We start from the raw sequence: 18,950 nt of genomic DNA, 5'->3' as shown, positions 1-18,950 counted from the left end.
CTGTGTAGTATTATTGTCTGTTACATGTGCATTAGGCTATTTTTATTCTAATAGCATGTACTATTGACTGTTTATTAAGCACAGTTCACAATACAGTTTCAGTTGCATTACTGAGGTTTCTCTACATTGACCTAACACACACACAAACACAATATATAGTGCATTCGGAAAGTATTCAGACCCTTACCAGCTGTGGTAAATCAATTGATTGGACATAATTTGGAAAGGCACACACCGGTCTATATAATGTCCCACAGTTGACAGTGCATGTCAGAGCAAAAACCAAGCCATGAGGTCGAAGGAATTGCCCGTAGAGCTCCGAGACAGGATTGTATCGAGGCACAGATCAGAGATGTTCGATCGGGTTCAAGTCCATTCTCTGGCTGGGCCACTCAAGGACATTCAGAGACTTGTCCCAAAGCCACTCTTGCAGTGTCTTGGCTGTGTGCTCAGGGTCATTGTCCTGTTGGAAGGTGAACCTTTGCCCCAGTCTGAGGTCCTGAGCGCTCTGGAGCAGGTTTTCATCAAGGATCTCTCTGTACTTTGCGCCATTCATCTTTCCCTTGATCCTGGCTCCACATCCAACCTGACATAGCTTGAGAGGATCTGCAGAGAAGAATGGGAGAAATTCCCCAAATACAGGTGTGCCAAGCTTGTAGCATCATACCCAAGAAGATTTGAGGCTGTAATTGCTGCCAAAGGTGCTTCAACAAAGTACTGAATAAAATATCTGAATACTTATGTAAATATGATATTTCAGATGTTTTATATTTAATACATTTGCAAAAATGTCTAAAAAAACGTTTTTGTTTTGTCATTGTGGGGTAATGTGTGTAGATTGATAAGGGGGGGAAATAATTTAATACATTTTAGAATAAGGCTGTAACAAAATGTGGAAAAAGTGAAGGGGTCTGAATATTTTCCAAATGCACTGTGAATACATAAACATAGGACTGTGTGTAATCGTAGCCTCTGCTAACTCAGCACACCCCAACTTTCACCTTCTGGTTTACAATGATATAAACAAGGACTGATGAATGTATTACTGGTTGTTAAACTTGAATCAAAGTGACTGAAAAACACAAACTAATAACACAGTGGTCCACAAACATTTATTACCCTGTGGCCTAAACATTTGTCAAATGTTATTTGGAAAGCAGCAAATGTGAGTCTAACAGAAAGGGAGAACTACAGGATTGTTCTCTGAACACAGTACAGCACATCTCAAATAGCAATGTACAATTAAAGGAGGAAATGGAAAAGCAAACAAAACAAACAACCTGACATAAAATGGTTCACATTTTAGCTGTTCTTTGAACCAGATATTTACTAGAGGGCAGGGGCTAGCTAGGGAGTAGGAGCTAGAGGTTAGGAGCTAAATGTATGAGCTCGGGGTAGAGGGTATAGGGCAGGGATGTCAACTCAAAATCTGGTGGGTCGAGTGTCTGCCGATTGTCGCTCCTCCCTTGAACTTGATTAGGAACTCCCCTCACCTGGTTGTCTAGGTGTTAATTGGACACAAATGTAAAGGAAATAATAAAAACCACTAGACCCTCCAGGAATGAGTTTGACACCCCCTGGTATAGGGACTAGGAGGTAGGAGCTAGGAGGGTAGTGGCTGAGGGTGGATTTGGGACTGGTGTGCCTCTCCAGAAGCCTGCCTGTGCCTGCTGTCCTCTTCAGGTCAGAGGTCAGGGTGGTGTCTTATCTGGTGTCGTTTCCGGTCGCCATCTTGGGAGAACCTCTTCCCACACTCAGAACAAATGTATGGTTTCTCTCCAGTGTGAATCCTCATATGTATGATCAAAGCACTCCGTCGGAAGCAGCGTTTCCCACAGCAGTGGCACTCATGAGGTCTCTCTCCTGTGTGAACCATCTGATGTCTCTTCACACTGTTAGAGCGAGAGAAAGTCTTCCCACAGACAGGGCAGGAGTAGCTGGCCCTCGCCCCAGCGTGCCACTGGAGGTGGATCCGGAGTGTGGTGGACTGGACAAAACTCTTCCCACACACTGAGCAGCTGTATGGTTTTTCTCCTGTGTGAGATCTCTGGTGTACCTTAAATGTGCTTGGCTTGCTGAAAGTCATTCCACAGTCACTGCAAAGGTAAGACCTCTCTTTTACAGTTTTTCGCTGATGTCTTTTCTGGTGGATGTCAAATTGTCTTTTGTCTGAGAACGCCTTTCCACAGTCAGAGCAATGGTGAGGTAGCTCTCCAACATGTACCTGCAGGTGACTATTTAACATTGCCTGTGTAGAGAACTTCTCCTCACACATAGAGCAGTGGTAACGTGTCTTTTCCTTGTGTTTCCGCTGGTGTCTTTTTAGATGTTCCAATCGAGTGAAGCTCTTACCACAATCAGAGCAGTGATTAGACTTCTCTTTATGTGTATGCTGGTGTCTTCTCAAGTGATAGGCTCTGGTAAAAACTTTACCACAGTCTGAGCATTGGTGAAGAATCTTTCCAGCATGTTTCTGCTGGTGTCTTTCAAACGCATGTAACGACTGGAATAGTTTCCCACAGTCGGTGCAGAGGTGAGGCTTTTCCCCGGCATGCACTTTCATGTGACTTCTTAGTTGTGCTGCTTTAGAGAAACACTCATCACAGTTAGTGCAATGGTATGATTTGTCAGTCATATGGCTTCGCTGGTGTTTTTTCAAATGCTCCGGTCGAGTGAAGCTTTTACCACAATCAGAGCATTGGTGAAATTTTTCTTTGATATGTGTTTGCTTGTGTCTTTTTAAATGATAGACTCGGGTAAAACTCTTACCACAGTCTAAGCAGTGGTAGGGCTTGTCTCTGGTTTTAGAACTGTTGTCACAGGCATCATCATCACCATCTTTATCACTACTGTCACCATCATCATAATGATCATTAACATTATTATCATCATCCCCATCATCATCATCGTTATAATCATAATCGCCATCAACACCATCACCACCATCATCATCAGAGATTGTGGCCATTTCCTTCCCTTTCTCCAATGTTCTCTGACGCAATTGTCTATCTGTATGTAAACTGATGTCCTTGCTGTCAAACATTGTGTCCTTTAGTGCCACCCCCTCTACCTCAGGTGTCACACAGATTATTTTGCGATCTGTCTCTTTAAGAGAGAAAAGTTCAAGACATGACATGTCTTCTTCATCAGAGTCATTTGAATCAGTTTCAGTAACCTGATGCACTTCTCCTTCCCTCTTTCTTGTTTTGGGTGACTTTTTATCACTCTGCTTCGATTTGCACATTTTCTGTATGTGTCCTCTTTTGTTACATTGTCTACAGTCTTTGTCTTTTAACCAGCAATCGACAGGGTCATGTGACTTTTTACCACACCGAAAGCATGCCTGTGATTTCTCTTGGCGTCGGGTGTTCAACTTGTTCACTGTGCATTCCACTGTATTTGTCCTCTGTAACTCTCCTGCATCTTTTGCGGCAGTTTCCATTGATATGGCTATGTCCAGTGCACGCGCCAATGTCAGATCTATTTCTGATAAGAGCCGTTTCTGTGTGCTCTCATTGTGTAACCCGAATACCAGCCTGTCTCTGAGCGCATCCGACAATCCCTGTCCGAACTGACAATACTGCGAGAGCTGGCGGAGCTCCGCAATGTACTCCGGTATTGACTCTGTCTTTTGCTGATTCCGTTTGTGAAATCGGAAACGTTCGGCTATGACCAGCGGCTTTGGATTTAGATGGGTCTGTAACGCGTTTACAATCTCTATGAAGGTCTTCTCTTCTGGCTTTGTCGGTGCTGTAAGGGTACATAGCAAGTTATATGTTTTAGCTCCCATTACACCTAGAAGTACCCCCACTTTCCTTTCAGCTTCTACATCGTTAGCAAAGCAATACTGCTCAAGTCTCTCGATATATGTAGCCCAATCCTCTATGGTGCTATCGAAATTGTCCATTTGCAGCAGCAGGTCCATTTTGGGGTAGAGCTATCAACGTGATATCCTCAATATCAAGCAAATAAAGTATTTTTAGTCTATTTTTCTCCCCGATGTTGGTGTTCAGTACACGGTAGGAATTGTACTTCAAGCAGAGATAACGTTTACGTGACTTCTTTCTTCTTATGAGTTTCCGGTAGACGAAGACGCTGCGTTGCGTATTGCTGCCTTTCACAGGTCGGAGTGTGAATTGCACATTTTGTCACAAAAAAAGGTGAGTTACATAACTTCATCTTGTACGATCTTTTGGCGAGTCGAGACGGACTAATCTACAAATCACCTTGAATCATAAATAACTACTCAATGTTATTTGTAGATCAGTCAGTCGTTCACAATGTACCCATGATACATAGTGGTGTTGGTGCTCCTGAACATGGCCTATGACCTAATTGTTCAAATTCAAGCACAGAATGCGCAGTACTTGAATAAGTATCACTGCTCTAGTAGCAACATACATTAGTGCCTAGGATAAATGCTATATAATGGTATCGCATTATTTAATATAGAACACATTGTCTATGGAGATGCCTTTTATTCTGTATCCACTGGACGCTTTTGATTTGGGAGGATTTATCCTTCAGTTAAGTAAAGATACAGTAGGAGAGTCCTAGCCCAAAAATCCACGAAAGGAGCCTAACGTTACTCCTTACAGTCCAAGGGCCGACATGTTCTGTTCAAAGGCGAAATGGATTGGAAGCCAAAACATGTGACCAGACATCTCAATTGCTGTATGGTTCTGGAAACATAAATCCCTCTACTTTCATTTCACATCAGAATTATTCCATAAATGCAAAATACAGACTTACTTAGACTTACTGTACACCAGTGGAGGCTGTTGAGGGGAGGATGATGCATAATCATGACTGGAACAGAGCAAATTGAATAGAATCAAACAATGCGTTTGATGTACTGGATACCATTCCACTGATTCCTCTCCAGCCATTACCACGAGCCTGTCCTCCCCAATTTAAGGTACCACCAACCTCCTGCGCTGTACTCTGGTTTAACCGGTTTTGGCACAGTTGCAACCAACAGTATTTTTCAGTGATAACACTTGTGGTGTCTGTCTTCTGTTTACACACAGGTGTTAGGAGACACATATAGCTAATTAGCACAGGTAGTCAACTCTGTCTTCCGTCTGTTTTCCGTAAACACTCGCTGTAACATGGAGATATGGCCATGTGGGAACGTGGTGTTTATAAATTTAACCTTTTGTTTTTAGAAAATAATTCCTTGCTGATATGATATAAGGTCATTTATACTTCCAAACCCGTACCGCAATTAATGCGTATTAATATTCAAACCGAGATTCGTGGCTCTTAACAAAACTCTCCCATACAGAAGACTTCATCCAATGTTTATTATCTGTAATGTAATGGAACTGAGAGTCATGATCAAGCTGGGCTAGGAGAATCCCAGCGAGCTAGTTAGCTGTCCCGCTACTGCTGTGTTGCCTTTTAACTGGTGATTGAATCTAAACTTTTCTCAATTAGTCGATCTAAGATTCGGACCGGGAAAGGAAAACTTGTAGTTAGCTTACAAAAAAAATATTGTTATCAAAAATAGCTAAGGGAACTATCTACACTTTAAAAACATGCTAGCTACGTAGGTAAGATGTAAACAGAGCGACGTCATCTGCTTCTTCTTCTTGTGCATTTTCGGCAGCCTGTACGCTTTTGAGCATATGAACATCATCAGCTTTCCCTCTCTCACGGTTTTCTATTGGTCGTCACTAGTTACCACAGTCACAAAGTCTGAGGGCCCGCCGAGTCGACCAATTAGACGAGGGAGTGTGATGCCGGCTCGGAAAGACTGCCTACCCGACCAAGCAGAATGAACGTTGATCTTTTGTTGCACACATATCCAGATGATGCTGCGTACCAATTTGTGCGAAAACACTGTAGGTGTGATCGAGGCGTTTATGGTCGTGGGAAATGCTGCATTTTCTTAACATCACATCTGAGCAGCATGGTGATGAAGAAGATTTCTGTCCATACTGAGGTCCATCTGGAAGAGGACAGAAGAGGACCTCTAAGAAGGTGTTGTGGGTCAATGTGCAGGCCATCATAAAGAGATCACAGACCTCACTTATCATCTTCAAAATGAGCAGTGCATGACGGACCTGTCTTCACATCTGCAAAGCCTATTGCAGGATATGAAGGCTCATGTTCCACAGCATAAATACATTTGCATTTGGTTTAAATGTTTCACACCGGACATCTAAAAACTGGTAGGGCAGAGTGAGTGGAACATTCTACCAATTGAGTACATTTTGAATAGGGCAACTTTTATTTAAACTAATTTTAACATTCTATCATAAAGAGGTAAACTTAATTTTAAAAAAATGGTCATATCAAGATGTTAAGCAAATAAATGACCATAGTGAGTGCCCAAGTGCCAAATAACGTAACAGGATTGAAGTTTATCTTAAATCAGCCAATTTAACTGTGTACGTTTTACTTGAGGATTACTTGTGGATTTTGGGAAAAAAATTCTAATCAAAGTGTACATTTTTGTCTACATGCAATTTTAAAAACAATACAGATATTGGAGTAAATAATATATATATATATATATATATATTTACATTTACATTTAAGTCATTTAGCAGACGCTCTTATCCAGAGCGACTTACAAATTGGTGCATACACCTTATGACAACCAGTGGAACAGCCACTTGCATCTAAATCTTGTTGGGGGGGAGAAGGATTACCTACCCTTACTTACCCTATCCTAGGTATTCCTTGAAGAGGTGGGGTTTCAGGTGTCTCCGGAAGGTGGTGATTGACTCCGCTGTCCTGGCGTCGTGAGGGAGTTTGTTCCACCATTGGGGGCCAGAGCAGCGAACAGTTTTGACTGGGCTGAGCGGGAACTGTACTTCCTCAGTGGTAGGGAGGCGAGCAGGCCAGAGGTGGATGAACGCAGTGCCCTTGTTTGGGTGTAGGGCCTGATCAGAGCCTGGAGGTACTGAGGTGCCGTTCCCCTCACAGCTCCGTAGGCGAGCACCATGGTCTTGTAGCGGATGCGAGCTTCAACTGGAAGCCAGTGGAGAGAGCGGAGGAGCGGGGTGACGTGAGAGAACTTGGGAAGGTTGAACACCAGACGGGCTGCGGCGTTCTGGATGAGTTGTAGGGGTTTAATGGCACAGGCAGGGAGCCCAGCCAACAGCGAGTTGCAGTAATCAAGACGGGAGATGACAAGTGCCTGGATTAGGACCTGCGCCGCTTCCTGTGTGAGGCAGGGTCGTACTCTGCGGATGTTGTAGAGCATGAACCTACAGGAACGGGACACCGCCTTGATGTTAGTTGAGAACGTCAGGGTGTTGTCCAGGATCACGCCAAGGTTCTTAGCGCTCTGGGAGGAGGACACAATGGAGTTGTCAACCGTGATGGCGAGATCATGGAACGGGCAGTCCTTCCCCGGGAGGAAGAGGAGCTCCGTCTTGCTGAGGTTCAGCTTGAGGTGGTGATCCGTCATCCACACTGATATGTCTGCCAGACATGCAGAGATGCGATTCGCCACCTGGTCATCAGAAGGGGGAAAGGAGAAGATTAATTGTGTGTCGTCTGCATAGCAATGATAGGAGAGACCATGTGAGGTTATGACAGAGCCAAGTGACTTGGTGTATAGCGAGAATAAGAGAGGGCCTAGAACAGAGCCCTGGGGGACACCAGTGGTGAGAGCGCGTGGTGAGGAGACAGATTCTCGCCACGCCACCTGGTAGGAGCGACCTGTCAGGTAGGACGCAATCCAAGCGTGGGCCGCGCCGGAGATGCCCAACTCGGAGAGGGTGGAGAGGAGGATCTGATGGTTCACAGTATCGAAGGCAGCCGATAGGTCTAGAAGGATGAGAGCAGAGGAGAGAGAGTTAGCTTTAGCAGTGCGGAGCGCCTCCGTGATACAGAGAAGAGCAGTCTCAGTTGAATGACTAGTCTTGAAACCTGACTGATTTGGATCAAGAAGGTCATTCTGAGAGAGATAGCGGTAGAGCTGGCCAAGGACGGCACGCTCAAGAGTTTTGGAGAGAAAAGAGAGAAGGGATACTGGTCTGTAGTTGTTGACATCGGAGGGATCGAGTGTAGGTTTTTTCAGAAGGGGTGCAACTCTCGCTCTCTTGAAGACGGGAGGGACGTAGCCAGCGGTCAGGGATGAGTTGATGAGCGAGGTGAGGTAAGGGAGAAGGTCTCCGGAAATGGTCTGGAGAAGAGAGGAGGGGATAGGGTCAAGCGGGCAGGTTGTTGGGCGGCCGGCCGTCACAAGACGCGAGATTTCATCTGGAGAGAGAGAGGGAGAAAGAGGTCAGAGCATAGGGTAGGGCAGTGTGAGCAGAACCAGCGGTGTCGTTTGACTTAGCAAACGAGGATCGGATGTCATCGACCTTCTTTTCAAAATGGTTGACGAAGTCATCTGCAGAGAGGGAGGAGGGAGGGGGGAAGGATTCAGGAGGGAGGAGAAGGTGGCAAAGAGCTTCCTAGGGTTAGAGGCAGATGCTTGGAACTTAGAATGGTAGAAAGTGGCTTTAGCAGCAGAGACAGAGGAGGAAAATGTAGAGAGGAGGGAGTGAAAGGATGCCAGGTCCGCAGGGAGGCGAGTTTTCCTCCATTTCCGCTCGGCTGCCCGGAGCCCTGTTCTGTGAGCTCGCAATGAGTCGTCGAGCCACGGAGCGGGAGGGGAGGACCGAGCCGGCCTGGAGGATAGGGGACATAGGGAGTCAAAGGATGCAGTAAGGGAGGAGAGGAGGGTTGAGGAGGCAGAATCAGGAGATAGGTTGGAGAAAGTTTGAGCAGAGGGAAGAGAAGATAGGATGGAAGAGGAGAGAGTAGCGGGGGAGAGAGAGCGAAGGTTGGGACGGCGCGATACCATCCGAGTAGGGGCAGTGTGGGAAGTGTTGGATGAGAGCGAGAGGGAAAAGGATACAAGGTAGTGGTCGGAGACTTGGAGGAGTTGCAATGAGGTTAGTGGAAGAACAGCATCTAGTAAAGATGAGGTCAAGCGTATTGCCTGCCTTGTGAGTAGGGGGAAGGTGAGAGGGTGAGGTCAAAGAGGAGAGGAGTGGAAAGAAGGAGGCAGAGAGGAATGAGTCAAAGGTAGACGTGGGGAGGTTAAAGTCGCCCAGAACTGTGAGAGGTGAGCCGTCCTCAGGAAAGGAGCTTATCAAGGCATCAAGCTCATTGATGAACTCTCCAAGGGAACCTGGAGGGCGATAAATGATAAGGATGTTAAGCTTGAAAGGGCTGGTAACTGTGACAGCATGGAATTCAAAGGAGGCAATAGACAGATGGGTAAGGGGAGAAAGAGAGAAAGACCACTTGGGAGAGATGAGGATCCCGGTGCCACCACCCCGCTGACCAGAAGCTCTCGGGGTGTGCGAGAACACGTGGGCGGACGAGGAGAGAGCAGTAGGAGTAGCAGTGTTATCTGTGGTGATCCATGTTTCCGTCAGTGCCAAGAAGTCAAGGGACTGGAGGGAGGCATAGGCTGAGATGAACTCTGCCTTGTTGGCCGCAGATTGGCAGTTCCAGAGGCTACCGGAGACCTGGAACTCCACGTGGGTCGTACGCGCTGGGACCACCAGGTTAGGGTGGTCGCGGCCACGCGGTGTGGAGCGTTTGTATGGTCTGTGCAGAGAGGAGAGAACAGGGATAGACAGACACATAGTTGACAGGCTACAGAAAAGGCTACGCTAATGCAAGGAAATTGGAATGACAAGCGGACTACACGTCTCGAATGTTCAGAAAGTTAGGCTTACGTAGCAAGAATCTTATTGACTAAAATGATTAAAATGATACAGTACTGCTAAAGTAGGCTAGCTGGCAGTAGCTGCGTTGTTGACACTACACTAATCAAGTCGTTCCGTTGAGTGTAATAATTTCTACAGTGCTGCTATTCGGGGCTAGCTGGCTAGCTAGCAGTGTTGTTTACGTTACGTTGAGTTAAAAGAACGACAATAGCTGGCTAGCGAACCTCAGTGAATTAAGATAATCACTCCAAGGCTACACACACTAAACTACACAATTATCTTGGAAACAAAGACAGCTATGTAGCTAGCTAACACTGAACTAATCAAGTCGTACAGTTGAGTGAATAGCACTACAGTGATGCTAATCTGTGTGCGTTAGCTAGCGTTGCTAGCTCCTGGGCGAATAGCAGTGAAGGCTACGTTAGGGCGACGAAATACGAAATACGATAATTATGCAATTATCTCTGATACAAGGACGGCTATGTAGCTAGCTAAGAAGAATGGCTAAGATTATGTAGCTAGCTAACAGTAAACTAATCAAGTCGTACAGTTGAGTGAATAGCACTACAGTGATGCTAATCTGTGTGCGTTAGCTAGCGTTAGCTAGCTCCTGGGCGAATAGCAGTGAAGGCTACGTTAGGGCAACGAAATACGATAATTATGCAATTATCTCTGATACAAGGACGGCTATGTAGCTAGCTAAGAAGAATTGCTAAGATTAGACAAATCAACCGTTGTACTATAATGAAATGTAATGAAAAAGTTATACAACCTGCAGAGCGAAGTGCGAATGCGACCGCTCGCTCCAACCGGAACCGGTTTATTATATATATATATATATATATAGATAGATAGATATACATTTTTAAGTCCTCAATTTTCTTCTTCCAACAGGGGTGGGGAGACATTTATTCAGTTTCAAAGTTAAGTTCCTGCAATTCTACACATTTTTCCATGACTTATGCCATGTTAATATGATATCTGGTGAGCGTGACAAACAAAATCAGTAGGGCCCTCTGGAGGTCCGGTTAGTAATTCAGATAGCTGGCTAGACTAACTAGACTAAATTACCAATCTTAATTTTTTTACTGACATGGGATAATTGAGTGACTTTCAATGAGTGACATATAACAAGACGAACATTTCTGATGCACAAATAAGTTTTGAAACTGCCCCTTTTGTATTCTACTATTCTAACTCAACCGTAATTTGACACGCATACTTAGTAACAAAATGTTAAAAATATCAAATGAACTGCAATATGCTGTCTTCAATCAACTCAGTGTGCAGTTCAATTGAAGTCCATATGACGTTCAACTAGTTATACTGCAGTAGGACTGTAGCATGCAGTTTATATGGTAGTTTATTTGCATTATAACTGTGCCGCTACTGTTTTTTTGTTTTTTGAAAAAATTTGCGGTCCAGACCTTGGTGTCCTCATATGTAGGCTTAAGACAAGTAACTATGAGTAAGGGTAAACATCATGATAAAGCCTGTTGGTTTTATTATGGATAATAAATAACCAAATCATTGATGGATCACTAGACAAAACAAATGCATGTATCTCGTCTGCCCCTGCATGCCGGTTGGCATACGGTCATCACACTCCCTCATCTGATTTGTCGTTGCCTGCAAACTGTAAGCCAGCATACACGTTCAACATTCATCTGATTGGTCAAGTAGGCAGACCTTCTTACTTTGTGGCTAACTAGTGACCTTTTCGGTGATCAGAAGCCTGTCACGTGGTTTCTGTGCATAATGTAGGCTACTGGGATAAATAACTGTAGTTGTAGCTAGTATCCTGCTTTGCTAAATCATTTTTTATTGTTTTCCATCTATTGAATGCACCATGAATACTGTACACAATGATGAATGGATAGTAATATAGTTACGAAAAAAATTCTGAATGTGGTTCCTCTGTAGGTTTCTTCCTAGGTTCCTGGCTTTCTAGGGAGTTTTTCCAAGCAACGGTGCTTCAACATCTGCATAGAGGGGTTGGTTGTTTAGCAACAAAACAGATGCGTGCGCAACTATGGGGCAAAATAAATGGAGTTTGCTTAGATTGTTGACAACATGTAAGCTATATTTAATCTCCAATGTTGATTGAAAACAAATACATTTGCACAATGAGCACTTGTCTCTCAAATACATAATTACAATTGTTGGTTAGCTAGCTAGCAGATTTTAGCCATAATATGGGAAATAGTAAAAACCACAAGACCCTCCAGGAATTACTTTGCGACCCCCTGGTATAGGGGCTAAGGAGTATGAGCTAGTAGGGTAGGGGCTGAGGGTGGATTTGGGTGCCTGTGTGCCTGTACTGTAGCGTGCCTGTGCCTGCTGTCCTCTTCAGGTCGGAGGTCAGGGTGGTGTCTTATTTGGTGTCGTTTCCGGTCACCGTCTTGGGAGAACCTCTTCCCGCACTCAGAACAAACGTATGGTTTCTCTCCAGTGTGACTCCTCATATGTATGATCAAAGCACTCCGTCGGAAGCAGCGTTTCCCACAGCAGTGGCACTCATGAGGTCTGTCTCCTGTGTGAACCATCTGGTGTCTCCTCACACTGTCAGCTCGAGAGAAAGTCTTTCCACAGACAGGGCAGGAGTAGCTGGCCCTCGCCCCAGCGTGCCACTGGAGGTGGATCCGGAGTGTGGTGGACTGGACAAAACTCTTCCCACACTCTGAGCAGCTGTATGGTTTTTCTCCTGTGTGAGATCTCTGGTGTACCTTAAATGTGCTTGGCTTGCTGAAAGTCATTCCACAGTCACTGCAAAGGTAAGACCTCTTTTTTACAGTTTTTCGCTGATGTCTTTTCTGGTGGATGTCAAATTGTCTTTTGTCTGAGAACGCCTTTCCACAGTCAGAGCAATGGTGAGGTAGCTCTCCAACATGTACCTGCAGGTGACTATTTAACATTGCCTGTGTAGAGAACTTCTCCTCACACATAGAGCAGTGGTAACGTGTCTTTTCCTTGTGTTTCCGCTGGTGTCTTTTTAGATTTTCCGGACGAGTGAAGCTCTTACCACAATCAGAGCAGTGATTAGACTTCTCTTTATGTGTATGCTGGTGTCTTCTCAAGTGATAGGCTCTGGTAAAACCTTTACCACAGTCTGAGCATTGGTGAAGCATCTTTCTAGCATGTTTCTGCTGGTGTCTTTCAAACGCATGTAACGACTGGAATAGTTTCCCACAGTCGGTGCAGAGGTGAGGCTTTTCCCCGGCATGCACTTTCATGTGACTTCTTAGTTGTGCTGCTTTAGAGAAACACTCATCACAGTTAGTGCAATGGTATGATTTGTCAGTCATATGGCTTCGCTGGTGTTTTTTCAAATGCTCCGGTCGAGTGAAGCTTTTACCACAATCAGAGCATTGGTGAAATTTTTCTTTGCTATGTGTTTGCTTGTGTCTTTTTAAATGATAGACTCGGGTATAACTCTTACCACAGTCTAAGCAGTGGTAGGGCTTGTCTCTGGTTTTAGAACTGTTGTCACAGGCATCATCATCACCATCTTTATCACTACTGTCACCATCATCACAATTATCATTACCATTATTATCGTCATAATCGTCATCACCATTATCATCATTATAATCATAATCGCCATCAACATCACCATCATCAGAGATTGTGGCCATTTCCTTCCCTTTCTCCAAAGTTCTCTGACGCAATTGTCTATCTGTATGTAAACTGATGTCCTTGCTGTCAAACATTGTGTCCTTTAGTGCCACCCCCTCTACCTCAGGTGTCACACATATTATTTTGCGATCTGTCTCTTTAATAAGAGAGAAAAGTTCAAGACATGACATGTCTTCTTCATCAGAGTCATTTGAATCAGTTTCAGTAACCTGATGCACTTCTCCTTCCCTCTTTCTTGTTTTGGGTGACTTTTTATCACTCTGCTTCGATTTGCACATTTTCTGTATGTGTCCTCTTTTGTTACATTGTCTACAGTCTTTGTCTTTTAACCAGCAATCGACAGGGTCATGTGACTTTTTACCACACCGAAAGCATGCCTGTGATTTCTCTTGACGTCGGGTGTTCAACTTGTTCACTGTGCATTCCACTGTATTTTTCCTCTGTAACTCTCCTGCATCTTTTTCGGCAGTTTCCATTGATATGGCTATGTCCAGTGCACGCGCCAATGTCAGATCTATTTCTGATAAGAGCCGTTTCTGTGTGCTCTCGTTGTGTAACCCGAATACCAGCCTGTCTCTGAGCGCATCCGACAATCCCTGTCCGAACTGACAATACTGCGAGAGCTGGCGGAGCTCCGCAATGTACTCCGGTATTGACTCTGTCTTTTGCTGATTCCGTTTGTGAAATCGGAAACGTTCGGCTATGACCAGCGGCTTTGGATTTAGATGGGTCTGTAACGCGTTTACAATCTCTATGAAGGTCTTCTCTTCTGGCTTTGTCGGTGCTGTAAGGGTACATAGTAAGTTATATGTTTTAGCTCCCATTACACCCAGAAGTACCCCCACTTTCCTTTCAGCTTCTACATCGTTAGCAAAGCAATACTGCTCAAGTCTCTCGATATATGTAGCCCAATCCTCTATGGTGCTATCGAAATTGTCCATTTGCAGCAGCAGGTCCATTTTGGGGTAGAGCTATCAACGTGATATACTCAATATCAAGCAAATAAAGTCGACGTTTCACCCAAATTTCGGTGCCCATTGCATGGTAGGAATTATACTTCAAGCAGAGAACATTTACATTACTTCTTCTTGGTAGTTTCCGGCAGCAATACGCTGTGTTGCGTATTGCTGCCTTTCACAGGTCGGAGTGCGAATTTCACATTTTGTCACAACTTCATCTGGTACGGTCCTCGGGCGCATTCGACATTGATTTTAAATGCGAGTCAATAATCACCTTGGATCATAAATAACGATTCTAAATAACAAATGTTATTTGTAGGTCAGTCAGTCATTCACAATAAAGGTTAAATAGTATTTTAATTTAAGAAAAGAAGACAAATACCGGTTTTGATGCCCTCGAACACAGCCTTTGAATTCGTTATTCAAACTCATGCGCAGTGCATTGTTGCGCAAGCGCGGTACTTGAATAAGTATCACTGCTCAAGTAGCAACATACAGTGCCTTGCGAAAGTATTCGCCCCCCTTGAACTTTGCGACCTTTTGCCACATTTCAGGCTTCAAACATAAAGATATAAAACTGTATTTTTTTGTGAAGAATCAACAACAAGTGGGACACAATCACGAAGTGGAACGACATTTATTGGATATTTCAAACTTTTTTAACAAATCAAAAACTGAAGAATTGGCCGTGCAAAATTATTTAGCCCCTTTACTTTCAGTGCAGCAAACTCTCTCCAGAAGTTCAGTGAGGATCTCTGAATGATCCAATGTTGACCTAAATGACTAATGATGATAAATACAATCCACCTGTGTGTAATAAAGTCTCCGTATAAATGCACCTGCACTGTGATAGTCTCAGAGGTCCGTTAAAAGCGCAGAGAGCATCATGAAGAACAAGGAACACACCAGGCAGGTCCGAGATACTGTTGTGAAAAAGTTTAAAGCCGGATTTGGATATAAAAAGATTTCCCAAGCTTTAAACATCCCAAGGAGCACTGTGCAAGCGATAATATTGAAATGGAAGGAGTATCAGACCACTGCAAATCTACGAAGACCTGGCCGTCCCTCTAAACTTTCAGCTCATACAAGGAGAAGACTGATCAGAGATGCAGCCAAGAGGCCCATGATCACTCTGGATGAACTGCAGAGATCTACAGCTGAGGTGGGAGACTCTGTCCATAGGACAACAATCAGTTGTATATTGCACAAATCTGGCCTTTATGGAAGAGTGGCAAGAAGAAAGCCATTTCTTAAAGATATCCATAAAAAGTGTCGTTTAAAGTTTGCCACAAGCCACCTGGGAGACACACCAAACATGTGGAAGAAGGTGCTCTGGTCAGATGAAACCAAAATTGAACTTTTTGGCAACAATGCAAAACGTTATGTTTGGTGTAAAAGCAACACAGCTCATCACCCTGAACACACCATCCCCACTGTCAAACATGGTTGTGGCAGCATCATGGTTTGGGCCTGCTTTTCTTCAGCAGGGACAGGGAAGATGGTTAAAATTGATGGGAAGATGGATGGAGCCAAATACAGGACCATTCTGGAAGAAAACCTGATGGAGTCTGCAAAAGACCTGAGACTGGGACGGAGATTTGTCTTCCAACAAGACAATGATCCAAAACATAAAGCAAAATCTACAATGGAATGGTTCAAAAATAAACATATCCAGGTGTTAGAATGGCCAAGTCAAAGTCCAGACCTGAATCCAATCGAGAATCTGTGGAAAGAACTGAAAACTGCTGTTCACAAATGCTCTCCATCCAACCTCACTGAGCTCGAGCTGTTTTGCAAGGAGGAATGGGAAAAAATGTCAGTCTCTCGATGTGCAAAACTGATAGACATACCTCAAGCGACTTACAGCTGTAATCGCAGCAAAAGGTGGCGCTACAAAGTATTAACTTAAGGGGGCTGAATAATTTTGCACGCCCAATTTTTCAGTTTTTGATTTGTTAAAAAAGTTTGAAATATCCAATAAATGTCGTTCCACTTCATGATTGTGTCCCACTTGTTGTTGATTCTTCACAAAAAAAATACAGTTTTATATCTTTATGTTTGAAGCCTGAAATGTGGCAAAAGGTCGCAAAGTTCAAGGGGGCCGAATACTTTCGCAAGGCACTGTACATTAGTGCCTAGGATAAATGCTATATAATGGTATCACATTATTTCATATATAACACATTGTCTATGGAGATGCCTTTTATTCTGTATCCACTGGACGCTTTTGATTTAGGAGGATTTATCCCTCAGTTAAGTAAAGATACAGTAGGAGAGTCCTAGCCCAAAAATCCACTAAAGGAGCCTAACGTTACTCCTTACAGTCCAAGGGCCTACATGTTCTGTTTAAAGGTGAATTGGCTTTGGAAGCCAAAACAGCCAAATACTCAATCTAAATGTGAACAGATTCTCAATTGCTGTATGGTCCTGGAAACATAAATCCCTCTACTTTCATTTCACATCAAAATTATTCCATAACCCTATAAAAGGTGTGTATCAATTTACCCTTTTTGTTTTTAGAAAATTATTTCTTACTGATAGAAGGTCCTTTCACTTCCAAACCCGTACCGCAAGTGATGGGGCTCTGAACTCCCTCATACAGAAAACTCCCACCCAATGTTCCCTCAAAAACTTTTGGGCACTGAGCAAATTTCAGGTCTGCTGAGGGCAAACTGTCAGGCAAAGACGCACTGAGTTTGAAGGTAGGCCTTGAAATCCATCCACAGGTACATCTCCAATTGACTCAAATTATGTCAATTAGCCTATCAGAAGCTTCTAAAGCCATGACATAATATTCTGGAATTTTACCAAGCTGTTTAAAGGTAAGGTCAATTTAGTGTATGTAAACTTCTGACCCACTGGAATTGTAATACAGTGAATTATAAGTGAAATAATCTGTATGTAAACAATTGTTGTGTCATGCACAAAGTAGACGTCCTAACAGACTTGCCAAAACTATAGTTTGTTAACAAGAAATTTGTGGAGTGGCTGAAAAACAAGTTTTAATGACTCCAACCTAAGTGTATGTAAACTTCCGACTTCAACTGTATATGTCCGTTACGTTTATGGGGGGGTCAATTAAGGAATAAATCTTCTTCTGCAAACCACTGGAAACTAGGACAACATGAGAGGATATTTTTAAAGTACTGGACAGCTTTGTGACATCAAATGGACTTTGGTGGTCAAGATGTTTTGGTATCTATAAAAGCCATGACAGCAGTTGCTCCCGACGTCACTTCGGTACACTGCAGCATCCACCGAGAGGCTCTTGCTGCCAAGGGAATGCCTGACAGCTTGAAAGATGTTTTGGACACTACAGTGAAAATGGTTAACTTTGTTTAAGCAAGGCCCCTGAACTTGTGTATTTTTTGCATTATGCAATGATGTGGGCAGCGACCATGTAACGCTTTTACAACATACAAAAGTGCGCTGGTTATCAAGGGGCAAATTATTGACATGTTTTTTTGATTGAGAGACGAGATTAAAGTTATTTTTACTGACCATCATTTTCACTTGTCTGACCGCTTGCAAGACCGCTCTATCTGGGTGATGTTTTTTCTCGCTGAATGATCTGAATCTAGGATTACAGGGACTCTCCGCAACTATATTCAATGTGCGGGACAAAATTGAGGCTATGGTTATGAAGTTGGAGCTCCTTTCTGTCTGCATTAACAAGGACAGCAAACAGGTCTTTCCATCATTGTATGATTTTTTTTGTGAGCAAATGAACTCAAGCGTAAGGACATTGTCAAATATGATATAGCAAAGCACCTGAGTGAGTTGAGTCTGCAATTACTTACCCGAAACAGACGACACAAACAACTGGATTCGTTATCCCTTTCATGCCCTGCCTCCAGTCTACTTACCAATATCTTTGCAACAAGCGGTTCTGTGAAAATTGAATTGTATCAGAAGTCACTGCCAGATTTTGGGATAGGGTTGCGTTCAGAGTTTCTTGCCTTGGCAAATTGCTCTGTTATGACACTGATGCCCTTTGTAACCACCTATCTATGTGAGAGTGGATTCTCGGCCCTCACTAACATTAAAACTAATTACAGGCACAGACTGTGTGGAAAATTATTTAAGACTGAGACTTTCTCCAATACAACCCAACATTACAGAGTTACGTGCATCCTTTCAAGCACACCCTTTTCATTAACCTGTGGTGAATTATTCACAATTTTTGATGTACAAATAAGGTTGTATATGTAAGATGGATAAATAAAGAACAAAATTGTTTATTATTATTATTATTATTATTTGTGCCCTGGTATTATAAGAGCTCTTTGTCACAACCCAGCTTATGGGAAGTGACACACTCTCACTCATTCTTAAGCGACTCCCAAACCCGCATGCGGGAGCGTAATCATCGCCTGAAACTAATTAGCATAACGCAGCGGGCATAAATATCCCTAGAAAATATTCCTATTCATGAAAATCACAAATGAAATATATTGAGACACAGCTTAGCCTTTTGTTAATCACCCTGTCATCTCAGATTTTCAAAATATGCTTTACAGCCAACACTAGACAAGCATTTGTGTAAGTTTATCATAGCCTAGCATAGCATTAATTATGCCTTGCTAGCAGCAGGCAACCTTGTCACGGAAATCAGAAAAGCAATGAAATGAAATCGTTTACCTTTGATGAACTTCGGATGTTTTCACTC

At 43.5% G+C, this 18,950-nt stretch overlaps 1 protein-coding gene across 4 annotated transcripts; it reads right to left on the bottom strand.

Annotated features, from left to right (window-relative positions):
- Window positions 1-58: 58 nt before the first annotated feature.
- Window positions 59-14,418, bottom strand: LOC118373132 (oocyte zinc finger protein XlCOF6-like). Of its 4 annotated transcripts, none has more exons than XM_052525524.1 (2): window positions 12,099-14,418; window positions 59-1,742 (listed from the first exon to the last, which is right to left on the bottom strand). In XM_052525524.1, exons 1-2 carry the CDS (start codon window positions 14,279-14,281, stop codon window positions 1,685-1,687), a joined length of 2,241 nt encoding a protein of 746 aa, XP_052381484.1. In that variant the 5' UTR covers window positions 14,282-14,418; the 3' UTR covers window positions 59-1,684. The 4 variants fall into 4 exon arrangements, with proteins under 4 accessions (XP_052381484.1, XP_052381481.1, XP_052381482.1 ...); XM_052525521.1 differs by having other exon boundaries at window positions 59-2,427; window positions 12,784-14,413; XM_052525522.1 differs by having other exon boundaries at window positions 59-3,795; window positions 14,152-14,413.
- Between the last annotated feature and the right edge of the window lie 4,532 nt (window positions 14,419-18,950).

Source organism: Oncorhynchus keta, chromosome 9, assembly GCF_023373465.1.
Source record: "Oncorhynchus keta strain PuntledgeMale-10-30-2019 chromosome 9, Oket_V2, whole genome shotgun sequence".
Taxonomy (NCBI): Eukaryota; Metazoa; Chordata; class Actinopteri; order Salmoniformes; family Salmonidae; genus Oncorhynchus; species Oncorhynchus keta.
The sequence above is the reverse complement of the archived record's forward strand: the minus strand, read 5'-3'. Positions and strand labels throughout refer to the sequence as shown.

What these genes read in the sequence shown, in the direction of transcription:
- LOC118373132 (XM_052525524.1), bottom strand. Translation starts at nt 14,281, where the DNA reads ATGGACCTGCTGCTGCAAATGGACAATTTCGATAGCACCATAGAGGAT. An exon ending in TGTTCTGAGTGCGGGAAGAG is followed by an intron (nt 1,743 to 12,098) that starts GTTCTCCCAAGA and finishes GTGTGGGAAGAG; the next exon opens with GTTCTCCCAAGATGGCGACC.